Genomic DNA, 19,279 nt, shown 5'->3' with positions numbered 1-19,279 from the left:
ATCCTCTGGTGTTCTGCCTTATGGGTGTTTCAGTGGGCTGCCTGAATTTTTCCCTTCAGATAAAGGAAGCTTCCCTTCTTCTGCATCTGACAAAGTTATGATTTTGTCTCCGCAGAAAAGGAGGGAGACAAAAGAGCTGATCAGAAATGTTGTCTCATCTCTTATAACTGGCTCTTCTCTTGTTCCATTTCTCCATAACAGTCCCTGAAGGAAGACTAGAGGGTGTTGGAAACAGGACCTCAACCAAGGTATTCTAGCAAAGAATGCCTCTTGGGGGCTGCATTATGCAGCAGGCTCAAGAGGGGCTTGTGTGTAATTGCAGCACTGGAATATGAAGTGAAATGTGAACAGTTGCATATAATTGGTCCATTTGAATGTTTAGGCTTGGGGAATGTCTAGAATCCCTATTTCTTCAGGTCCTTTTATACAATTGTGTACAATTTAATTTTAATTGCTTCATCAACTCAGCACTCACACAATGGCTAGCAAAACCACCTCATTTGAAAGAAAGAGCAGACAATGTTACAGCTGTTATACATTTGTGGAGTAGAATGAGCAATTTAGAAATCAAGTAGTTCAGACCAAAATTAGAGGCGGTGTAAAACTCCTATGTGTGCATTTTAACTTCATGATTTTTTGTTAGAAATTAATGAGGTCTGTCTTAATGTGAATGTTATTTTCTTTCCTTAATTTGAGGAATTAGGAATAATGTTACACTTTTTTTTTTTTTAGAAACCAGAACCAAGTTTACTGTTATAAAAACCATAGTCTGCCAGGGATTAATGACAGAAAAATATTTCCTGCATATTCTACTTTCCAGTTATATATGTGCACCTATAGACTTCTGTGATACCATGTTTCATTATGATTTGTTTAACTACTTTGACATAAATTAGAACTTCATGCAGGTGTATTGCTGTTTTCTCAGATTTTCATTAAAACAGCTGGATTTTTATAGCTGTCCTTTAAAATTATTATTATCAATTCATTGCTACACTGGACTGGAATATTGGGGCTACACTAGATACTTCTGTGAAGGAGTTACCACAGTGCTTAGCAGTGTTGTTGAAGAAAACCGAGTCATTTTTCTTAGAAATTAGGAAAGGAGTAGATACCAAAGCAGTGTATGTCCTCTTGTCTGTATTTCACCTTTGGTGCACAGTTCTGGTTTCTCCCAGAAAGAACAATCAGATTAATAGAAAAGGTTTGGGAAGGGCAGCAAGGATAATAAAAGGTATGGGAGGGAATACTTCGTAAATGGTTAATCTGGGGGGAAAATATAATTAAGAATGTATTTGAAAACCATGTCTGGTATGAAAAGGATAGATGGAAACTGACTGTTCATTGCCTCTGCCAGTAATAAAGATCATGGAAAGTATAAGGAGTCACATTCAAAATACACAAAAGGAACTAATTCCCTAACAGTGGGGAGAAGGATGTTCATCAGCTTGAAATCAGCAGGCAAGTTTGTGGAGGAAAGCCCATGGAGGCTTACAGGGTGCATAGAAATCACAGTGTTGTATAATATCCTCTGAAATATATATATATTCTATATATAATATTCTAATGTTCTATAATATTCTATAAATTCTATAAGCAGAAGTTAGTTGCTAGCTGAGAAACTTAGGAAAAAAGCATTATATAGATTTGACCTATTTTTCATTTTCTCTAGCACCTATTTATGGCACTTCTAAAGAGAAGTGGGCTAGGTGAACCTATCATTTGGTAAAGTAGGACTTTCCTACTGGAAAAGGTTTATTTACTTACGTAAACAACTTTAACCTCATAGCAGATTTGGTGAAATCATGAGTATTTTCTAAATAAGCATCGTGAATGAAGTCAATAGGCTTCATTCTACTCGTCAAATGCCAGTATCCATAAGAAGGAAATAGGGAAACTTTATTCCCTTGCACTTATACTGGTCTTGAGGAGATCTGTAGGAGCCTGGATGTCTACACCAATTCTTCTTGGAATGTCTGTTAAGGTTTCCAGTTAATTTATCAATAGCATGGATAATAATGACTGTTCACGTATGCTTGTTCTAGATAATGTTTTAAAAATACATAAAGCATAAATGCAAATTTGCATGGCAGCATTAGCAGAGATACACAATTTCATTACCTTGCAGTAAGAAAAGTAACAACTATAATGCTTAAAAGCCTAAACTATGGAGTGGAAAGTTTCTGATTATTTTTAGATTACTCTTTCTTCCAAGTGCAATATAAAAATTACTTCTGGTAAACAATGCTAACATATAAGTTCTGTAATATGCCCTAGTAATATTGGCTGCATTCTGTGCCCTCCTGCTCTGTACTGAATACAACTTGCTTTTCAAGACAATTCAACATTGTTCTTGGAACAGCTTGATGCTAAAGTATGTGGGAAATCAGTTAGAAGAAGAACAAACCTGCAGAAGTACAGCTCCAGTGGGATGACGAGCCTCTAAGATCCTACTAGTAGTAAGTGTCTGTTAGAAAATTAAACATTTTGGGACAGCCTAATGGTCCCTGTCTTGATGTCCAGAGAGCTCAATTCCTAATGTTTTAAACAAGACATAAAAGCGCTTGTAGTGCTTATAATTGGGCAACACTGAAAAAAGGGGTAGAAATTTGGCTTGCACACACCTAGTAATAAGGTTATATTGAAGCACTGTTACCTTTTGTACTAATCTAGCTATATAAGTTTACAGATGGAAGGTCTTTACGTGGAGACAGGGGATTTGCAAAAGTGCCCATTTAATTGAGGAGCACTAATCTCATAAGCTTGCAATTACGCTGATGTAGTCACCAGATGCTTCTTGAAAATCCTACCTGTAATTTGTTTCATATTACTCCATTGCCTGCCCAGCTGTTCTGCCCCACTGTAAGGTAGAGAAAGGCTTTTAACAACACCTTTCTTGCCCCAGTGAAATCTATTTTATAATCTAGTTATTTCTTGGAGATAAAGTTGGGAAGCAGAGAGTGAGAACTGCCTCCAGTTCAGATCTACCATTGAAATTGCAGGTTTCCAAAATTGTCACTCCTGGTGCTTCATTTAAAATAATTTTAATTCAGAGGTCAGTAGTTAAGCATCCCAGCTACATAACATGTTGAAATCTGCCAGAATTTATGTTCCTGAAAAATTTCTGTTCTTGATTAATTTTTACTACTAGCTCTCCTGTTGTATGAGGAATCAGTACTGAGCTCATTGCTAACTGCTGTTTGAGAGTTTTTCATTAACAGTGAGCTGTGTTGAAAATGTAAGTAGTGTGTAGGTTTGTATGGTTATATGTGCAGCCCACCTCTCTGAAAGCACTATATTGCAGTTGCATCCTACTGAAAAAAACCCAGCTGTCTCTGCTTATTGGTTGTTTTTTAGTTACTCCTTCACTTTATGGCACTAGTATGTTATGACACTTTAATTGTCGCAGCATTAACACATCTTCAAATAAGCTATGGCAAAGACAGTTGTAATTTTCCGTGGCATCCATGGCATATGCCAGCTCTACCTAAGTCTCTATCTGTGAAACATCCTTCACCGCGTCACCAGGTGAATATGAATAAATAAATGTTGTTTCTTGTGCTGATGTATCAGGGTGAAAGATGTGGCTTCAGCCCAGGCTACTTTGCAAGCTGAAACCCGAATCCGGAACAATCTTTAAAATCTTGTCATGTCCAAGAACTGAAGTTTCACTTCCAAGTCAGATTTGGATTTTTACTCGGTTATCTCAGTCATGTCAAATCTTTTTCCTCCCCTCACTCTTTCTCCACCCTCTCAAACAAACCAAATTCCCTTGTGTTAACATGCAGTCTTCTTGCTGACTCCCCAGTCATATTGTTTGTCTCATTGAGCTGTTTACTAGCTGCTCCCTTGGCAATGCAACTTTCTCTGCCTTTACTGTTCTTTTCCGTCTTTGGTCTGATCCTGTGCTAAAGAAATATCACATGATGCGCCCATGGTCTCTGTTGTTCTGAACTGTGTGGTAGAGAAATCTCACAGCTTTGCCAGAAAAGAATGTATATATACATATATATGCAGACAGAATGGGTATATGTACATACCTCATATATAATTTACATAAAAAATATGTGTATGTATTTTACACAAAACCACAGGGAATCAAGAAAGAAAAAAAAATCTCATGGATCAACCAGCCTAGCAGAAGCTTCTCAACATGTGCTATGGTATAAGAGTTTAGAAGTTAATGCATGTGCTGAGTCTTGCCCATCCTAGCCCGTCGGAGCTAAAGTACATACAGAATAATTTAGTGTTTGTGTATAGATCAGTGACAAGGGTGAACAGCATATTTTCTATGCATTACATGCAACCTTATTGAAAAGGAAAGGAGTGTATGTATGCATATGTAGGAGTAGAGAGGAATTCATTCAAAATTGGGGTGGGGGGTAAAAATATTTTATATTTGGAAAACTAAGTATTTGAACAGATAAATATTTGCTATGTAATAAAAAAAATTAAGTGTTATTTATGGGGAAAGGTTATTCTTCAGTGTTGATATCAAGAGGGTACAGTAAAGAAGTAGTCTCCAAATTCATAAACATTCAAGTTGCGTTTTAAGTTACTAACTTTCAATTAAGCTGAAAACAATGCAGTTGTTTGTCTCTGAAAGACAAAGATTTATGTTTATGACTTTCTGAAAAGTTACATTCACTACAGTACAGCAACTGTGTTGAGAAACAAGAAGAAACCACAGCTTCTCTGGAAAAATGCCATTGTTGATTAATTGCAGTATATTTCGACTGTGCATAGATTTGTTGCAGTTACCCAAGAAACACAGTGGTTTCATTCTTTGGAGATTAGCAACCTCTCTTGTGTGCTCAGGTTCTTTCCAGCTTAGTACACTGTTTCTTTTGAAGGATTTGTTTTCCTGGATTGAATTTAAGAACTCAGAGCACCTTATCACACTTTCGCAAGCTCACTCTCTAGGAGAGAAAGAAGAGGAGGGGAAAAAAGCCCATCAAGGCTTGTGCCAGTTAAATCCAAGCTCTCGGGGGATTTGTTTTTCTTTTGGCATCAGATTAGATGTTCTAACCAAGTGATGTTGTCAGGCTCGGGTAAGTGTCCACCTAACCCTTAATGAGACTAATCCCATAGCAGCACATTCCAAGCAACTAATGGACACAAGGGCTTCGGTCTCTCTCACATCTCTGTGCTGTGGATGGACTGAGCGCCTTGTTAAGGGGGCGGTCACAAATGTGTTATTAGCAGTGATCAGCAACAGGGAAATATGGACAGCAGAGTTTGCTCCGGACAGACTTAAACACCAAGTTTGATGCTCAGGTAAAGAAGAGGGAGAAAAATGTTTTGGTGGGATTTTGCAGCTACATTAATAAAGAGAGACTTAACCTACCGATCTAAGCTACAAGTAAACTAAATCCTAGTATAAGTATGGCATTTACTTTAGGAATTCGGTCTAGGATTTATGTTGTTTTAAGAATTAATGCGAAAGGAGTTTTTATGAAATAAGAAAAGGTAAGCTTCTTGCTCTGCTGTTCTTAAAAATAGTTTGCTGTATTTTTTCTAAACATTCTACTACTTTATTAATTCACATTATAAACAAGACTTTGATGCAGACTGTTTTGTCTTGAATGTGTTGATTTCCACAAGTTATTCTAATTTTGTTACGAAGACTGTAGGACAAGTAACATAATTTCTATATGTCTGAACACTCATTTCAAATTATCTGTGTCACAGAAAGATAATGTCTTTGGGCAGTGAAACCAGATGCTTTCTTTTTAGTTTGGAAGGGCAAGGAATTACGAAAAGAGTAAATCATGTATTTTGGCATTATGATTCTGTCAAGTAGGAGAGTATATTTTTTGAGACATAAAAGCTGGAAGATCTTTTTTCCTGATGTGAACAATAGGCTTTTTAAATCAGACTATTATTTTTGCAGTGCTACATTTGAAAAAGTATGGTGGCATTTCAAATGCAAGTTATTATATTTAATGTAGCTGGGTTTCTTTTCTACTTACAAAGACAGTATGAAAAAGAGTAAGAAAACAAATTTTAAATGTCAGTTTCTTGGGTTTTGAAAGTGTGCTTGTATACCTAAAGAAAAAGTGTTTTAGTGAAGTACCTGTTATGGCACCTTTTTGTAATGGATCTCGAGGCTTAGAGAAATTGAACTAGAGCCATCTTTAGGACAGATATATTGGGTCTATGTAGTAAGTAAATTCACCAAAGTAAATTGACTGCAGAAGAGTATGCAAAATTTATGGAATTTAATCAAGGATGTTTTTAGGGATCTTGACAACATAAATGATAATCATATGCCATGTGAGCTTTGCAGTAGGAGCTGATTTTGGATATTCTGAAGAAAAATTGTATTCTAAAAACTTTTAATGTTGCCTAGAGAAGATAAAGGATGTTGCAGGCATGTGTTTAGTGTTAAACAAGCATGCAGATAAAACTGGCATTATTCTATAAGTGTTCCTTTTTTGTCTGTGTGTATGTATATGTGGTTTTGTCTGTGTGTTCCTTTTTTTGTTATTCTGTGTATATACAGTTTACATATATATATATATGCAGACACACACCAAAGGGGATTCGTAAATCTGCTGCTTCTTATCAGTGTGTGTTCTTAAGGTAATAAAGAAAGTTTGTATGCTCTGGGAGTTTGAAGAGAAGTTTCAGGAGTATATGGTGCATACAGTAAAGTATGTGATTTCAAATGTTAGCACTGCAATACCAGAATAATCGTAACTTCCTTTCTTTCTCAACACAGTCAACAAAAAGAAAAAGCCTTATTTTCCCCATGTAGTTTAGCTTCAAAAGCTCTGCAGTAAGAGGGTCAAATGAAGTTCATAAAGTTCACTCTGGATGCCTTGACAGTTCTAGAAAGTTAGGCTATAAAAAGCCTTTCTTTGCCTGAAAAGACTACTAAGTTGACAAATTACTAAATGATACACTAGACTTGTAAGGTGATTTGACAGCATAATATAAAATATTGTAAAGATGATGATGATAATGACTGATGATGATTATTGCCTGCAGTTCTGTTTAATGTTTTTAATAGACTTTTCTTTTTCCTAACTGTAAAAGACATGTTAGGGTGTCTGCCATTCCTACAAAACATGAAGTCTAGCAAATATTTCAAATAAAAATACAAGTAGAGCAAAGATAAAATATTGTTATGTTACAGGAGTGGCCACTAGATCCAGTAAGGGATTACGTTCAATGAAAAAGGTAAAAGAATAACTTTTTATGTCCTCAGAGTGATAAGTAATGAATGTAACTAGAAATTCTTATTATGGTATAATAAATAATAATAATAAATAAAACCTAGCACATAATTTGTGCTAGGTTTCTGGGTTTAAACATGAAAAACAGGATGGAGATTCATTTGACAAGGTAACAGTAGCTACTTAGTAAGGTAACTTTAGTTGGTAAAGGTAATAAATAGAATACTATCTAACCTTACATAGTAAAAGGTAACATTAAGCAATGTTATAAAGGCATTTTCCTATTTCCTGAGGAAAGATGCTCAGGTTTTCTTTGAATTATCCAAAGCTCATTTCATGTTACTCAACTTTCAGTTAAATTTGTCATAGTTCATATTTTATAGTTCTATTTATGCTGTGCAAATAAACAGGTAATTTTATAATGTAATCTAAAACTTACCTGTTTGAAATGAATTTTTAAATGAAAGTTTCAACTTGTATCCTTATTAAATGAAATAGTTGAATTCTATCTGGGGAAATATTTTAGAGAGCTTGCCAGAATTCATATTGTATGGAGTGAGAACTATCTAGATAACTAAAAGAATTCAGAGCTCTGAAAGTCTCTTTTTCTTTCTTTTCTACCCATGATTTTTTTTAAAAAAGATCTCTTGTGTATCCAAAAATTAAGACTGCTTTGAGAAAAATGACTTGATTTCCTGCAAATATGTGAGGGAAGATACGGAGTGTAGCTTCATCGAACTCAGTTTTAGAGGTTACAACAGCTGGTCATCTGACTCTTAGCATATCAAAGTTTGTTGTGCCTGGTTTCAGAAACAGATCTTTTTTCTTTTTTCTTTTTTTTTTTCATTAACATGTCCACCTGTGAAACTGTCTTCTGGCTCCATGTTAAACAGCAATCTCAGTTCTTTGGTATTATGGTATCAAAAGTTATATTGTGTGATGCTTATTTTGTTTCTAGGATTTTTATTATTTTTTTAATTAGAGCTGACTTAGTTTCATCACTAGAAGGGAAATAGATTTAAGTATTTTCAGTGAATAAGTGTGTTTTTTCCATGCAGAAATCTTTGCAGTTTGAATCAGTTCTTCTCCAGTGATTCCTGCTATGAGCCAATAGATGACAGCAAGCATCAAAGTCATCTGCCTAGTGAATATGAGAACAATTTTAAGAGTTTTTGTTGGGTGATTAACTCTAGAAGGGAACTGCAGTTCCAATGGAAAAGGTTTGCTCTGTACAGAATGCGTACTGCATATCTGCAAAATCTGTGAAGTTTTCTTTCACGTTTGTAGATTCTCTTCAGTTGTACTAGGAAATGTGTCTAATAAACAAACATTGCTCATGGTGTTTCCTTTTTTTTTAGGCACAGAAATCATGGATAGAAAGAGCATTTTACAAGAGAGAATGTGTTCATATCATACCCAGCACCAAAGACCCCCATAGGTAATTGCATTCTATTTGTATGACAAATGAAAGTCAGTTGCAAGAAAATATCTCTATATATGTATGCATATATATGTATATGAAGATAAATAGTTTGTACTTACTTGGTCAGAAGGTGGTGGGATTTCATCTGGAGTGATGGATTCCTAGAGACACAGTAGTGTCAGTTCAAAACTTATTTCATCCTAAATTATTTAAAAAAAAACCAAACCAACAAAGAAATCAAAGGTGAATCAGTATCTGTGTTTGATTTCCTTATCTTCTTAGTTCAATATACAGTGGCTTGAGTATTTACTTAAATTGGATGCATGACACGCAATACTGTCAAAAGAAAATAATTGCCGTGAACTACCAACTTAAAATTCAACTCCATGCAAAAACTGTTTATTTGGCCTTACATCAGCTGTAAGACTGTAGAAAGCGTTACCTTCATTTTGTGCATATTTAGAACAGAATGATGTTATTGAAATAAAGGAAAGTCCAAAGTAAACAAGATCGTAGAAAGAAAAGGTAGTATGTTGCTTCTACAAGCAGAGAGTTCGTATAGCAAGAAACCGGGCAGCAGAGTTGAAAAGGTTTTGGCTTTTTATTAAAGAGTGGTAGGCTGTTTAAGATTGTTTCTCTGTTCGGTTTATACATGCAAATGACTGAAGTTTTCTGTTTGTTTAATGTCATAGGTGTTGCTGTGGGCGTCTAATAGGTCAACATGTTGGACTGACTCCAAGCATCTCTGTTATTCAGAATGAGAAAAATGAAAGCAGGCTTACTCGCAATGACATCCAGTCAGAGAAGTGGTCCATCAGCAAGCACACACAGCTCAGTCCGACGGACGCTTTTGGAACCATTGAGTTCCAAGGAGGAGGCCATTCCAATAAAGCCATGGTAACCATGTTTTTCTCTTAAATAATGCTGCTAGCTCAAAAAAGTCATTCACGAAGAATTAACAGCATTCTTTATTAATTTCATTTTAAAATGCTATTTAGTGTAAGACATAAAACCATATGTTTTTATGATCATGTGCCAAAGAATTGCTGAACAGAATTAACTGCAAAAGCTGGAGTGCAGCATAAGAGGGGCTACTGTTATGAAGACTGAAGACATGCTGATGTGCTGCTATCTCAATTTTCTTCCAATGGTTAGCTTTCCCTCTTTTTCTGAATAATTTTAGAATTCAACTGTGGTTTTCCATTGCTGGCTTTGTCTGCAAGACTGATAAATTTGAAACATACCAAATTTAATGTGCCTCCAGACATATATCAGAGGGTAGACCAGTTAGACTTACTGGTTCATCCCAATAAGTGTCCAAGCTAGGAACTGGGAAATCTCTATTCTGCCACAGATTTCCTTAAGCAAGCCACTTAATCATAATATTATGCTGTGGAGCTATACCAAAATATATTAATCTGAAGGCATTGCTGCACTAAGGTGGAGAGATGTTTTCAGCACCCACACTAACCCATACATGTATTTCTTCTATGTGTCATTACATGAAAGGACAAATCTCTCTGGCTTTGTCTAAACTGCAGAACCTGGGACTTAGGGAATGAATGCGTGCTTACTTAGTAGACTGTGGCCAAGCTACTTCTTTGGACAGCAGTAAGGGCAGAAACAGACCCTCTGTGTGCTGCACAGAATAACCTGCCCAGCAACCCGGTACCATCTTCTTTGCCTGAATCCTTCCCAAGGGGTCTCTCAGATCTCTCATGGTAATAGATGGATTACAGATAATACAAAACTCACATACTGTGCTAGCAAGAGCCAAATATTTTTCCCTGGATACATACATATGTGCTGGAGATGGAATGATTACTTAAATGGACAGTTCTTCTCACCCAGATGGAAGGCTTGTTTTGATAGAAACCAGAAAAAACTTTTGTACCAAGAAATAGATAGAAAATTAGGTCATTTCTCTGAGAGTATCACAGGCACCTTATGTTCTGTTGCTAACCACTCATCTAAAAATCTGCAAAGCCATTGCTAGAGAGAGACTCTAATGCAGTAAATAACATTTGCTTAGTGTGAATAAATTGACACCTCCCTCAGCACTAAAATGAACCAAACCGTTCCCACTCCTTGTTGGTATCTTCACAAGGAGTGGGAACAAAACAGAATGGTTTCACCAAAACTGAGTAATATTCAGAGATGTAGTAGCCATCATGCTATTAATCATATATGGATACTTTGTATTAAATCTGTCTTTATGAAAAAGGGTAATCGCTAGAGCTTTTTGAGTCATGTTGAAGATCATTATAAACCAATAAACGGCTCTCCCCAGACTAAAGTAGTCTTGGGCAGCCAAGAAATGATGAAGGGTTTAGGGAAGCTGTTGATACCAACTTCTGTAGAGGATTTCTGTTCTTTTTTTGGATTTTTGTGTCCTAGCACAGTGGCATAAGAGAACAGGAGATGCTCCAAGGTATATGCTGTGTGCTCAAAAAAAAAAAAAATACTTGGAGTGAAACTGTGAAGATGAAACTGGAAGTCAACATGAAGGAAAGAAAAATCTTGTCACAGAGTGCAGTCAGGAATGAAACCATGGAGAATTTAGAAAAACAGAAAACAAAAAATGCTTAAAAATCTGAGACTTAAGAGATCAGTACGGACAAAACATTTAGTGCTGGAAAACCCGTGAGTTTATTTTGATAGTACTAGAATCAGGAAGATAGTTGCTTCTGCCATCTGTTCTTAGTTGTTAAATTCCACCTGAAAAATGAGAACAACCAAATTCTTCATTAATTAAATAAGTCTATAAAAGCTCCAGAAATTCAGTCATCCCTCCGGTCGGAAAAGTGCTTCAAATTAAACAATTCACTAAATTTCTCTTTAATTGGTGTCCTGTCTTGGACACTACCAATGAGAAAAGTATCTCTCATTTGACAAAAACACAAATAAGGAGTTTTGCATAACTAGTAATTGTGCCTTTTTTTTTTTTAATGGAAACAAAATAGCTTTTTATAATATGGTGTGTTTGTTACTGAAAACAGTATGAAGGTGTTTTTATGGTCACATTTCCAGCTCAAGACATTATTTTAGGGTAGATTATAGTCAAAAGAGCTGCCTAACTATTTGTTGCAGTTTTATCAGTAGAAAGAATGAATCTCCTATCTCTGAATTTACTGGGTACAAGGTCTTTCCCACAATAAATACAACTTGCCAAATCAAAAGCTTTCTGTGAAAGGCAATAGTTTTCTCAGTCAAAGCAACCAACCAACTTTGCCAGCAGAGAAGGGAAAAATGAGCTTTTAAATTATCTTAAAAATTAAGGCTTGGAAAAAGGAACAAATACATAATAAATCTTGGGATTATTCTTGTTCAGGCAGTATATTTTCAAACTCAAAAGCAGAGAAGCAAGGAAGCATGATACATGGACATGTGTATTCTCTAAAAGTATGCTACTTGGTTATTTTCTTACAATTGGAAATCAAATATCACTATAGCATAGGAGCTGATTTTTGCTGACAATCATGGTAGGTTAATATTGTGCCTACTAGGTAATGAAAAAACTCTAAAAGGAGCAAAATTTTGTAAGCTGACCTACATCAAGAAAATCCACAGGGGAAGAATTTGGCATAAAATTTGCCACCTGTTCCTTAATTTATTTACTGAATTGGATGCCCACACCTGAAAATTATTAAGCAAGGGAAACAGAACTGAGTACTCTTATCTTGGTCTGTGCTTACAGCAAAATTGGTAATTATTTCTGAATCAGATTATAAGGTATTAGGTGGGATTTATTAATGAAAAACTCAGATTTATAATTGGAAAACTGGTAGTTAATAAAATTAGTGTGACTGACAGATAATTGTTTCTTCCATTGGAAGTAACAGAATTTGATTTTAATAATACACGTACAAATTTGATAATACGTATACTTTGCATGTATATTTGCAAGCTACAAGTGCAGTGATATAATATTATATCAGTTGCCACCAGACAGTTAACAGTGGTATTTTTGCTGTGAAAATGAAAATCATACTGGAATTATAATAGAACATGCGGATTTGGAACAAAACCGAAAAGACAATGCACATTTACATATTGCCAATAGAACTGACTGTGCTATTAATTTCCTTCCCACAGCCACATAAAACAAAAGTTCTCAAACAGCATGAGTTTTGCTAATACCACTTGTTAAAGTAGTTAAAGTATCTTCACTGGGGCAGCACTAAGCTACTTAAATCAATAATGTGAATAGCTGAGAATGCAGCAGGTTATATAGAACTGTGTAGCCAATATTAGATAACACTGGTAAACAAGATGGGTTTACTAAGGGGGCCTTTCAGTCTTCATCTAACCACAAATGATCCAGCAACAACACGTGATTTTAGATCTCTATCAAGCTCTTATTTTCTTTAAAAGAGGCTCATTCCATTAATGTTTCAGAAATATTTAACAGTTTTTCTGTTTGCATTTGCAGCTGTAGAAGAAATTAAATTCAGTGTCAGATGCCTAAGCTTTCTTATGGTACATGAAACATGAATGAACATCAGTAGAATTCCATTGTACATTAAAAGTTTCTTAGACTTTCTAATATTCAGATCATCATAACTTTATGATTTATTAAGGATATTTAGAAATCAGCCATATAAAAAGGTATATTTCTGCTTTAAAAAGAAGTCATTATTATCAAAACTGTAAAAAGGAGCTTAAAAGCTATCAGTGCTTTTGAAATAAAAAAAAAGACAATCCTGTAACTTGTACGAACCATGAAAAAGGCAGCAAATATTGTTTTTCTCATAGTAAATTAACACTTAAAGAACATTTAAGGAATTTTAAAGATGGCATTGGAGAAAAAGGGGAAAGGAACCAGTCCAGTTTCAGTCTAGACGACAGTTTTTCTGTTGAGTTCTGTGAGAATTACATCAGGGTTATTTTTTATGCAAAGGTCATACTTTTAAGGGAATCATTCTTCAACTTGAAGAAGAGTCTGCAGTGATGGAAACTTAATTAAGGTAGGTGAAATAACCACCCAGCACCTGCATGCTTCAGAATGAAACAAAAGAGCAACCTTAGAGTGCAGATCACAAAATGTTCCCTGAAGATATTTTCTTTGAAGAAATACTGTAAAATTCTGAATCTTTTCTATTTTATTCACTGATACCATCATCTGCAGTCACTCACCATGTACTTTAATGAGACAGCTGTACCTGAGTAACAGAGTACATTCTCTTTACAGCTCAGGAACTTTGACTTTTCCCTAGGGCACTGGAGTCCAGCTTGCAAGCATCTGGCTATTTGGTTGGTGATGGAAACAGTTATGTTTTAGAAAACCAATGAAAAATATAAAACAACTATTGGCATCAAATGGCACCCTTGCTGACTACTTCTGTTTAGGGATCAAACAGGCATGACAGCTTGAACATGATGGTTTATCATTTCAGAGCATTATACTGATGTGTCAGGTCAGTCTGTAAGTTTTGTGGTTAAAACAGTATTTTTGCTTCCTATCTTGCCCTGCTCTGCTGACATATAACAACTAAAGTCGTGCATCCTAGCCATGTACCACTCCCATAAAAAAGGGATTGAATCATTTGTCATTAGAACTGATCATGTCTGCAGCTGGCAAATACACCTGACATGGAATTTCAGGATACCAGAGCTGTTGTTTAGCTGAAATTTACATTTACGTATTAAATCTGCCTCTGGAGGCTGTAGTGAAAGAAATCAGGTACTGCAGAAATACTCATTAATATTCTAAACAAAAAAAAAATGAAAAGACCAGATATTCTGCCACAAGATTGAAAAAATTGATTTTTAATATGGATAAAACCAGTGTTAGAAGTGATTCTTTTTAATTTAATGCATACTTTGAAAGGGATGACAAAAGAATTATTTTGTACTTACTAGTTAACATATTAACAGCAAGAGTCACCCCAAGTGTACCAAACTGAAAATAGACTGTGTAAGAGCAAAAAATGGATTAGACCGTCATAAAAATTGAGGTTTATGCACAGGAGGAAGATCACATTTGATGCCATTGCCCTTCTAAAACAGTAAAGTTTACCCATGATGATTTAAATTTTAATTTCCATGAAAAGAACTCTCAGATTTATTTTTGCTTAAATTTACTCTTTATAAAGTAAAATTAATTCTTATAAGCATAGAGGGGGATTGCCTGCAGTATAAAGAACAAGTAGTTGTTTGCAATTAAAAATGGCTAAATTTCAAATAAATGTAAGTAAATAGTTCTAACTTTGTGATTCACTATATAGATTTTAGTTATTGAAATCCAGACATCTTAGTAGATAATAAAATTAATACATGGGCTTAAGAAGGTAGGGTCAGGGAAGTCACACGTTCTGGGTTGTAAAACAGTGTTAATGAATAAAAAAAACACACTGTCTGGATTAGATACTACACATCTGATGCCATTTGTGCCTTCATCTTAATACCATCGTGGATGATGCGGTAGTCTGCTACTCTGCAGTAGCCTCTGATTTTCATCAAATTTGTATGGCCACTATTAATATGATTTTACTGTAATTATCTTCTTAAAATTCCCAGTCAGTCTTTACCGTGAAACAGAGTAAATTACCTGTGATCCCAAAATGTAATCCACACAGTCTGACCAGCGAAGTTTTCATGTAGGCCCCCTAAAGGATGTTGTCTACCTATTAATGCTTGCAGTGATAACAAGGGATGGCCCTTTGCAGCCTCAGATCTTCCTAAGGTCAGGGCAAAAGGAGTAAGAATCAGTCTCCGGACAGCTCCACTGATGTGTTAAAACTTTGACAGCCATCCAATCATAACCAAAATTGTTAGCTTCACCATCTAGTCAGTGGGATCAGGTGCCATGCGAGGTTTTTCTCAACTTCCACACAGAAAATTGAATGGATAACTATTGAGGATGCAGTTCATGTGTATATAAGCTCAAGATTACAGTATGGTCTTGCCAGACCTGAATATTGTATGTTCTTTGTCCATTAGCTGTTATAAAGTTGCCTTGGTGCTGCGGAGGACATTACTGATTCACTGGATTGAATATGCATTTCCAAGTTCTTGCTCAGCTTGCAGTCTGGCTGTGCCCCCGCTTGCTTCTCTGTGACTGTTTGCCCAAACAGGCTTCTGCTTCCAGAAATGTTAAGAACACCTATTAACAGTGCAACAGCCCATTCTTGGGAAGAAACCTATCAGGAATTTCTTCTGGAAAAGTCAGGTCCTTATTTCTCACTCAACTAGAAAGGAGTCCACTTTACTGTCATATGATTTACTAAAAGATAACAATCGCTTGGCAAGAAATACTGATGGTGTTAAAGAGGGACAAAATGATTACATAATATATATGGATATTAAACTACCTGGCATGTTACAATAAATAAGTTAGAACTAGGGATTTCTCTGGCTGAAAGCAAAGATGCCTGTGTTATCTGCCTGGTGGCTGTGCTCGCAACCCATCAAGGGAAGGACTGCTGAAGTAACCCTATATGCATTGGTTCAATCAGAAGCTTGACAGATGAGTGGCTTTCTGTAACCTATTTTGTTCAATTAAAAGGGTCCTTCCATATCTTAACATCTATAGAGAGAATTTTATCCTCTTATGGCCCATATCTGCTATGTAACTAAAATTAAAAAAAAAAATCATCTGTCACAGGCTTTGTGAAACCGTACATCAGCAACAGAAAGAGCAGGAGAAAGAGCCCAGATAGGCTTGTCAGGAAGACAGGTATATGTGACATGCTAATGTTGTAGCAATTTTTAAGACGATTGTTATCGGGTGTGATCTACCTTGGAGAAAATGCTACAGATGTACAGAATAAAGCCAAGAGCTGCAAATGTGTAAATGTGTTCCATAGCACTTTCTGGTCCTGTACCTTGTTAGGCAGATTCATGAATCTATACAAATCACTCTTAAGTCATTCATCTGACAAGTACCTGTTCAGAAGTCTTGCTTAGTTTAAATTTACCTGTGCTTGAACAACCAGGTTTTTTCCTGCTGTTTCCTACCTTTGGAGGGTTTGACTTGTCAATTTGAAAATAAGATACAAGTGAATACACAGTTGTGACTCTTGACTACCTAGGTCATCTTTGGTCAATCACTTAAATTTTGCTCCAGCTTTTGGATCGATAAGTTAAAGACATCTTTCAAGCATTGCTAAGCATATTGAAACAGTCAATGGCTAAATAAAGAAAAACTGTCCAGCATATGAATTGCAGGTATTCCATGATTCCTAGTTGCCTACTTTCATAACTGTTGAAAAATCATGAAGTTAGCAATTACTTAGTGCTTCTGTCATAAAGGCTGCCTGTTTTCAGTGATCCATTTGCATACATCATGTGTATAACCATTCTTTCTTTCTTTCTCTTTCACTACTGCCCTTATTCCTGCAGTATGTACGTGTGTCTTTTGACACAAAGCCTGACCTTCTTCTGCATCTGATGACCAAAGAGTGGCAGCTTGAGCTCCCTAAACTTCTCATCTCTGTGCATGGGGGCCTTCAGAATTTTGAACTTCAGCCAAAACTCAAGCAAGTCTTTGGAAAAGGCCTCATTAAGGCTGCTATGACAACCGGAGCATGGATATTCACTGGAGGAGTAAACACAGGTAACAGCAACATTGAAATGAAAGCAGAGTGGCTTCTAGGAGTTCGCCACAGAAAAAAATCAGGACTGATGAGATTAAGAAGCCATTCTGTATTTTATTGTATTAGTGTTGGCTGTACTATGTGCAAACAAGAAAAATGTCAAGTTCATACTAGCCTGAGAACTGCCAGAGAATAAAAGGTTTGCTAAAGCATGAAAAACACACTGGGGAGTTGAAAGTAAAGCCTCCCGTAAGGCAATTATATTAGTATATTGCCAGTGAAGACTTTGCAACAGTAAGCTACAGGGAGGAACTACTAATGAGAAACTGAAGTCGAACTCTTATTACATAAAATGGAAAAAACACTCATCCAGAAAAGACCTCTATTTTATCTTATAAGATGATCTGAAACATGAAAAGAAGAAAGATTCTGTGTTGTGGATGTGGTAGAAAGCTTTATTGTGAAGTATCACTTTTTTTTTTTTTTTCCCTTTCTTGTAGACAGCTTGACCTATTTTATTTTTTTTTTCTATTGCCCCTGCAGCAGGAACAATAACTTCACCATTTGTACTCAAAGAACATCTGTAACATCCTAGATGGGTGTCCTAGTGACCCAAGATAGCAGCTGGCCCAGCTCTGCTGGGAAAAAGCATGAAGGTTTTGGGAATAAGTTGCAAAATATGGTTCCCCAGATAGAAAAGGTTGAGCAGTGGCTTCCCATTTACCCTCCCTGGAAGAGGCAGAAAGAAGGACAGATTCAGGAGAAAGTCAAACAGTTCTGCTAGAGATAAATGCAAAAAGTTTTGAGCTGGGACAGGTATTAGTAGATTCTTATGTTATTCTCATTTGCTGCAGTAACAAAGCTATAATTTATTAATTTACTAATTGCACAGACTGTATCTTCTTGTTGTCTATGGAAAATATTGTAATCACTCTATCAGACATTATATTTAGTGGATTTTAGGTCAGCTCCTACATATTTGCATATGAATGCTTAATAGGAGTCTTGGGCTTTTTAGTTTCCAAAGCACATCAAATTTAACACTTGTCCTGGTTCAGCTGTAACAGTTATTTTTCTCCTTCCTAGTAGCTGGTGCAGTGCTGTGTTTTGACTTTAGTCTGGGAACAACGCTGATAACACACTGATGTTTTAGCTGTTGCTAAGTAGCTCTCACGCTGGTCAAGGACTTTTGAGTCTCTCACACTCTGCCGGTGAGGAGGGGCACAAGAAGCTGGAAGGAAGCAGAGACAGGACACCAGACCCAAACTAGTGAAAGGGGTATTCCATACCACAGCACATCATGCCCAGTATATAAACCGGGTGGGTTACCGGGAAGGCCCAGATCACTCTTGGGTCAGGCTGGGTATCAGGCAGCACGTGTTGAGCAACTGTATTGTGCATCACTTATGTTTATTGTGGGTATTTTTCCCTTTTTAGTTTTATATTCTCTCCCCTTGTTTTTTCTCTTATCATTATTATTATTGATGGTAGTAGTAGTAGTTTTGTATTATACTTTAGTTCTTGGACTGTTTTTATCTCAACCTGTGGGAATGACATTCTTTTGATTCTCGTCCCCATCCTCCTGGGAGCAGGGGGGAAAAAGGGGGAAGTGATTGAATGGCTGTGTGGTTCTGATTTACCGGCTGGGCTTAAACCATGACAAAACTATATTCAGTTTTATCACAGTACCAGTATAAATAGCAGAAAAAAGGCATAGCTTCTGGAGTGTCACATATGTAGAATATCCCCCATATCTCTGCAGAACAAGCAAGAAAGTCAGGTTAAATGTTAACCTGTATACTGTGATGTTAATAGTTATGTTAGCTGACATAGTAGTGTACTGAAGATGGCAGATATAAATTTTAAGTTAAAAGCAGATTAGAAAACTGTAGATAATGTATGCTTATTGCAGTGGATTACCATAGGAACTGTGGAAATCAGACTACAGAAATCTTGTAAACAAAGGCTGACTGTAACATGCATTTGGCAAATGCACATCTGCTTCATACCATTTCTTATATCATCATAGTTGCAAATGATGAAACAATACAAATGAATCAGGGAAGTACACATATTTACAGCTGAAAAGGATTTTTTTCCCTGTAATCAAAAATTACCTAAATAAAACAATAAAGCTG

General features: G+C 36.1%; 1 protein-coding gene across 10 annotated transcripts in view; it reads left to right on the top strand.

Annotated features, from left to right (window-relative positions):
- The window catches only part of TRPM3 (transient receptor potential cation channel subfamily M member 3), a 376,067-nt gene that overhangs the window by 237,094 nt on the left and 119,694 nt on the right, over nt 1-19,279 (top strand). For all 10 annotated transcript variants that reach the window (XM_062641264.1, XM_062641255.1, XM_062641248.1 and 7 more), the window contains exons 2-4: nt 8,540-8,619; nt 9,297-9,501; nt 16,948-17,161. In XM_062641264.1, coding sequence (XP_062497248.1) covers nt 8,540-8,619; nt 9,297-9,501; nt 16,948-17,161 — 499 coding nt within the window. The remainder of the gene's footprint in view (nt 1-8,539; nt 8,620-9,296; nt 9,502-16,947; nt 17,162-19,279) is intronic.

This window comes from Pezoporus occidentalis, unplaced genomic scaffold, assembly GCF_034315485.1.
Source record: "Pezoporus occidentalis ecotype Australia unplaced genomic scaffold, CSIRO_AGI_Poc_V1 ctg117, whole genome shotgun sequence".
Classification (NCBI taxonomy): Eukaryota; Metazoa; Chordata; class Aves; order Psittaciformes; family Psittacidae; genus Pezoporus; species Pezoporus occidentalis.
This window is presented reverse-complemented; position numbering and strand designations above follow the sequence as displayed.